The following is a 6,609-nucleotide window of genomic DNA, read 5'->3' on the forward strand; positions in this document are numbered from 1 at the left end:
CAGATACATGTGAAAAACGTCTCCTATCTTTTAAGGCGGGGTCGGAAGTAGATCTTTAGGCCTGCAATTTCAATGGAGGATAATGGAGTTAGGTTTCTAACTCCCACTGACAGCCCCAAGGATGTTGGCACCTAATTCTCTTAGGCTGCTTTATAAAAAAAATCAGAGACAAAGTTTTTAGCTTGTCTGCAGTTTTCACCCCCAAACAATCTCTGACTGCATTGTGCATTTTAAAAGTAGTGTATAAGTGCCACGTTCACACTTCTGGCCCTTCGCTCATGGTGCGATTTTCAAAGGCACCTAGGGAGTCGGGCGCTCAGCAAGCATTGAGTGCGAGCATCAGTGCGAATTAACGGCCTAACTCTTGTAGTTCCCTTTAAAACCACTTCTGTAAATAAAACCCTCTCATTTAACTGATTCCCAAGGGATAATGTACCGGAGCACCGGGAAGATGGAGGAAAGGCCATTATCCAGGTGTAGCAGAAATCTCTTTCTGTCTATTTATAATAGGTTGGATCACCGTCCTGTGGTGTCCATATTTGGCACAGAAATACGGAGCGGTGTGCTCGGATCTGAGGCTGTTCATTGGCAAATACAGCCGGTAGCTGCATTGTTATAGTTGGGGTTTAATTAGCCTGCTATAGATTCTCACCTCTTCTACCTACATTCCCTGTCAGCTCCTCTTCCTTGTTTTCGTGGTGGTTTTAGTAAAGTGTGTGACTTGAGCTGCAATGAAATGATAAAAAACCAACTAAATATATCATGAATTCTTCTACCACTCCTCGAGGGGCAGTGAGAGTGGGATGGGTGGGAAAGGGGAGGACACAACTTCAGGGCCCGATTGCTGTCAGTTTGTAGAGGGGTGGGAGACTCAGCCCTGGAACCCCCGCGCAGGCGTAGTGGGGCTGTGGTACGGCAGGTCAGTGGGGTCAGTTCCAGGTGAGGGGTCGGGTCACAGGGTTCCATTGGGCTGGGACACCCCTGGAGACAGAATAATGCCCTGGGCACTGGGGAGTAGCTGGGACTGAAGCCCCGGCCCAGCCCCTTTCCCAGAAGCGGTGGCTCCACCGACCTGGGCTCTGTCTGGTGGGAAATATTCCCCGGTAGCTTTCACCACACTGGACAATCGCGTTTCACTTCACCCCCCGGAGCTCCCTGGTGAATTGCAAGGAGAGGAGCGGTTGGAGTGAGGTGGGCAGGGCTCTGCTCTGTATTGGTGCTTTCTGCTCCCCCGCCCTCAGCTGTAAAACACTGGTCACTCCACGGAAGTTAATGGATTTTCAAACAGTGAAAAACTTTAACTTATGCAGGATAAAGTGACAAGAACCTTTATAATTTACCCTAGGTTCCTCATCCGCTATTCCTGAGAGAAGATAAAGTGCTCCATGTTTTACTGCAAATCTGACCAAGAACCGAACCCTGCCTGTGTGCCTAACCTGGCTTTTCCTGACCGTTTTGTGCAGTGCTCGGTGCCGTTCTCACAAGAAGGGCCTGAGGCAGCTAAGGTGCCTGATTCCAGAGGGGGGTTCCCATTCCTGAAGAGCCAGCAGAGATAACTGCAGTGCAGCCCAGACTGTCTCTGTGAGAGGGAGAGAGTTTAGGGCACACTTCTCCTCTGAATTTCCCATTGACTAGCTTCGACGCTTCCCTGCCTACTGCGCCGGTTTCTGTGAATCCCATTCTTAGATGCCGGTCTCTCCAGGGGTTCAGGTTCCTGTAGTTTTCTTGGTGCCTGAAAGAACAGCGTTGTAACACTCATGGTCACTAACCTGAGTCGCTTTGCGGAGCCTGGACCTGGAGCGATGCCTGATATTTTCTTGTCTCTCCAGTGCATTGAATGGGAGTCCACTTCCGGAGTTCACAAAAGGAAAAATAAATGGCACCAAAGGCTCATTTCCCTGGTGTTGGGGTGAGGGGAGAGTTCTCAGGGGGGTAACAGCACAGACCCAGGGGCTGCGGATTGTCTCTCCAGGTGCAGCCGGACAATGAAAGGAGGCCGGGCAGGGGTGAGCTGGGGCGGGTGGGGGCATGGGGAGCTGCCGCAGGGGGGGCGCCTCAGGGCGGAAGGGGGGAGCTGCCGCCGGGAGGGGCTCCTCAGGGCGGAGGGGGGGAGCTGCCGCAGCGGGGGGTGCCTCAGGGCGGGGGCTCGGGGACGGGCGGGGGGGGTGCAAGGTGGAAGTTTCGCCTAGGGCGCGAAACATCCTTCCACCGGCCCTGCGTGTCTCTGACTGTGTCCGGGGTTCTCAGGGATTAACTCTTTCACTACCCAGCCTCAAAAGGTTCTGGCTTCTCAGTGCCAGAGTTGCAGGGTCGGGGGAAGGGCAGGGTTTAGCAGGGAGCTAAGTAACCCTATTTGCATATCCTGGTCTCAGTAAGGGGCTGATAAATCCAGACTTGAAATCCCCAAACTGGAGCTCAGACATGAGGGTGTGTGACTGTGTCCTTAATACACTGCCCGATACTTGATCAGAGTCAACAGTGTCCTTAACAGAGAACTTTTGGTATCCAGGTCCTATGGAAAGTGAACGATATTAGGGCACCAGCCTATATTAGTACCACTGACAATTCCCCTGTCCTTCGCTATAGCAGAGATACCTGGTGAGCAACATTTTGGTCTAGTTCAGCCCCTAGTTCTAAACCAGGGAATGGCTCGGAAAGGGACCTTGACGTTCTATGCACCGAGGCTTGGCGGAGATGAATAAAGTTCAGCCTGTGAAATGCTTGTGACCCGTTCCTGTGGAGTCTTCATCAGCAGGTTATTTATGTTGTGACTCTGGTCACCTGACAAATTGGGTTTCTCCCCCTGTTCTATATATCAGCTGACATCGACTCTAGAAATGGGAGGTGAAACTTGCCCCTGTTCTGAAAGTGTAGGAGGCGCTGAACATCAGAACAGGCCCACATCCCATCTGCTTCACAGAGGTTAACAATGGACCACATGGGGCAGAGCAGGGGAAAATCCGGATTGGTTCTATGAGGCTGAATCTGGGGCACAGAGGCAGAGAAGGCTGCACCTTATGGGAAATGCGGTAAAAACAGAGAAGTTGGCTCCTATAAAGAGTGCAGGACCGGGCCTGTGAAATATTGAAAGGACACGTCATGCTTAGGGCGGGTTCACGAGGGTTCAGGCCTTTGTGCTGGGCTCTCGACACTGGGGTGAATTTCACCCACAGAGATTTATCAATGGGCTGAGGGGGAAGAGATTTACCCGGCTCAGCACGGTGCAGGCACAGAGCCAGAGTGAGGTGTTGGCTGTTTGCTCTCAAGCGATGTGCCCTTGAGCCATTGACTCAGACTTTGTCCTCCATGAAACAGAAGGCCTGGGCTCTGTTCCATAGCTCATGATAGTCGGGCTCTAGGATCTTCAACAGGCAGCGGTAAAAAGACTCCGTGTTTATTTCCCCAGCCATGGGACGAAAGAATAATCTAGTTGCTATAGCGTGAGTCTAGGTATGAATATTCCTGGGGTCTTTCCTTTCACTTCTGAGCAGAATGATAGACAAATTGGTAGAGCAGGGCCCTGGGAGTCAGGACTCCTGGGTTCCATTTTCCATCTCAGCATTTCTGATTCACTGTGTGACTTTGGGTGAAACAGAGTATAATTCACAAGGGCTTGTAACTTGCTGTGGAATCTGCATGAATCAAAAGACTAACCACGCGGACAGAACGCGGTGCTGGCAGCTGCTGCTCTCGGCGGCTCACACTGGCAGTCTGGTTCTCTGCAAGGTTAGTTTTAGTGCTGAAACAAAAACAACCCCCCCAGTGCCGCCCTGCCCCGCCGAAAAAAACAACAACAAAACAAAAACAACCCCCTCGAGCACTGCCCAGCAGAACCAAAAAAAAAAAAAAAAAATACAACAACAACCCGAGCAGTGCCCTGCCACCCCAAGATTGGCCACCCCTTACAAGGTGCGGCCCCAAGCACATGCTTGGTCGGCTGGTGCCTGGAGCTGGCCCTGATGATACCATAGTCAAAAGTGAAAAAATGTTTCATGACCATTTTATTAGATTTAACTCATGTTTTAAAATCATCACACAATTTAAAGTTGGCCACTCAAGCCTTCTATGAAGCGCTACATCTACATCCTTGGTTTCTTGTTATAATTTTTTATAACTCTGTTCATGAACTTCTTGAATGCAATGCATTCATCTTTGGTGGCTTCCCATGTGTCAGGTACTTCCATTCCTTCAACTGATATGCTCATTAGTCCATTCACATGATCAGGCAGAAGGCGACTTCTTTCAAAACACATGATGAAAAAGAACACTCAACTGTAGCTGTTGTGACTGGGAGTAGCAAGAGATGAATTCCTACTTCTTTCATCCCAGGAAACATAGCAGAAAGATCAGCTTGAGCATTATTTTGTAGCTCTTAATTCCGGGATTCTTTCCCTGCCCGCTCCGATAGCCATTCGAAAGGAAGGAAATACCTCTGTTTTATCGGTGAGTTTCCCATTATTTTTGTGTCAGCTCAAAGGTGAGGCGTGTCCGGAGAAACTGGGTAAATTCTGCCTGGGTTTTTAAAAACACTATTTGTATGTATTTTGTTCCTAGTCAGGTCACTCTCTCTGGGTGTGTTTCTCTGCAGCGCTCAACTGTCCCTGTAACTGTGGCCTCCCTGGGCTATTTAGAAACTGCTTCCCCCTTTTGTGCCAGTCCCTGCTCTGCTCTGTGTCACTGTGTGTGTTTCTGGCGCAGTAATAGGTGGCGGAGTCTGCAGCTGTCAGCGAGCGGAGCTGCAGGGAGAACTGGGTCTTGGCAGTGTCTGCAGAGATGGTGGCTCGGCTTTTGATGGACGGGATGTAGGACGTGCTCCTGCCATATGGATTAATCCCTCCCATCCACTCCAGCCCTTTCCCAGGGGACTGCCGGATCCACTCCCAATAGTTATACTGAGTAGAGATGGAGAACCCGGAGACAGCACAGCTCAATGCGAGGCTCTCTCTGGGCTTTGCCACTTCCGGGCCGGATTGGACCAGCTGCACCTGGGAGAAGACACCTGGGAAAAAAAGCAAGAAAGGCATTAGCCACAGAGACACTCCACAGATCTGTCACCAGTTCCCCCCACTGCCTCATAGACACTTACAGGTGGGGGCAGAGAACAGGGAAAGGAAAAGCAATAGAGATTTCATTCTCGCTTTCATGCAATGAGGGAAACTCCCCAGCGGGCAGGACTGGGCAGTTCTGTGTCTGGGGAGAGACTGGGGCTCCTAGAACCAGGGGTTGGTATTTAAACAGAAACTTCCGGGGCAGGGATTTGCATGCGGGTTTCACGCAGCAGGGATGGGGATGAAAGGGGCTGGCTGAACGGGTCTGGTTGGATGGAGATGCCCCGCTGGGCCGTGGCTGCATTTGACACGGTGAGAGGCGGAATCCAGCTCTCTGCACGTTCCCCCAGGGAGTGTCAGTGAGACAGGGCAGCGCTCCAAGGGCCTCACCAGAGACCATCACTGTCTTCACTGCCACGGGGTTCGGAGCTGGCCCTAAATGCATCTATCTTGTAGTGAAACCCGGCATGGGAGCCACAGCGCCCCGGGGTATAAAGCGGGGTGAGAGCCCATCTCCTCCTCCCCTGATCACTGGGTATTTCCCCTCCCAGCACAAAGGAGACACTGGAATTGCAGGGGCTGATCTGACCAGAGTCCAGCTGTCTTTGTCCGCGGTCAGTGACAGACACTCCAGAGGGTGGTGCCAGGCTGCCCCCTAGTGGGTTATTGTGGAATTTCCCGCTCAGAGGGGAAGTTTCTTCCTAACCCCCCTGAATTACCTGTGGGTTCGCGCTCCGAGGAAGCCTTTGAACCGGTTGACTCATGGAAAAGTGTCAAAAATGTGCTGAGTTCACCCCAACGTCATCTACCTGGAGAGAATTTCTATTGGTGTGTCACTGTGGGTACCAGGGAACATCCTGTGTGGCTGGGGAAGGTGGTGGGCGATATGGGAACAGGGGCAAGGAGGTTTCAAAGTTTGAATGGGCCAATGGATTTGTAAAGGTGTTTAAGCTTTTACCTCCTTTTGATTTTGGTGTGAGTTAGACAATTAAATAGCGTTAATAAGATGGTCCGAAGGGTGTCAGAGTTACACTTACTATGATTCCGTATTGTCGACTTTCCTCCTATCTAGATAAAGAATCACTTTACATCTGCTCTCCAAAACCATCCTTTTGTTTTTTCTTTATACCCTTCCCCTAAATGTAACCCTAACCTCACCCTACATTTATTTCTAACCTTACCCCAATCCTAAATCTGTCCTCTATATCAAGTTCTAGTCCCGATTCTAATTTTAATTTGAATACTGAACCCTTGCCCCAAGCAGAATCCTATACTTATCCCCTAACTCCAATCCTAAATTATTCTTTGACATAACAGAAAACATACCCCTCATCCAGTGGTTTTCAAACTTTTTTTCTGTTAACTGAGTTTAAGAAAATTGTTGATGCCTATCATAACTATAAAGGGAAGGGTAACAGCTCTCCTGTGTACAGAGACTCCAAATCCTTTTACCTGTAGAGGGTTAAGAAGCTCGGGTAACCTGGCTGACACCTGACCCTAAGGACAAATAAGGGGACAAGATACTTTCAAATCTTGGGGGGGGGGAAGGCTTTTGTTTTGT

The 6,609-nt window shown here is 50.2% G+C and overlaps 1 gene segment (V, D, J or C); it reads right to left on the reverse strand.

Moving 5' to 3' along the window:
• Nucleotides 1-4,678: 4,678 nt before the first annotated feature.
• On the reverse strand, nucleotides 4,679-5,132 carry LOC112118718 (the record flags this gene model as incomplete). The annotated part of the segment is given in 2 exon segments: nucleotides 4,679-4,999; nucleotides 5,087-5,132. Coding segments are annotated over 2 exon segments (367 nt in total), but the record flags the coding sequence as incomplete, so codon positions are not given.
• Nucleotides 5,133-6,609: the final 1,477 nt, after the last annotated feature.

The sequence above is a fragment of the Terrapene carolina genome, unplaced genomic scaffold, assembly GCF_002925995.2.
Source record: "Terrapene carolina triunguis isolate 2854851 unplaced genomic scaffold, T_m_triunguis-2.0 Scaffold20616, whole genome shotgun sequence".
Taxonomy (NCBI): Eukaryota; Metazoa; Chordata; order Testudines; family Emydidae; genus Terrapene; species Terrapene triunguis.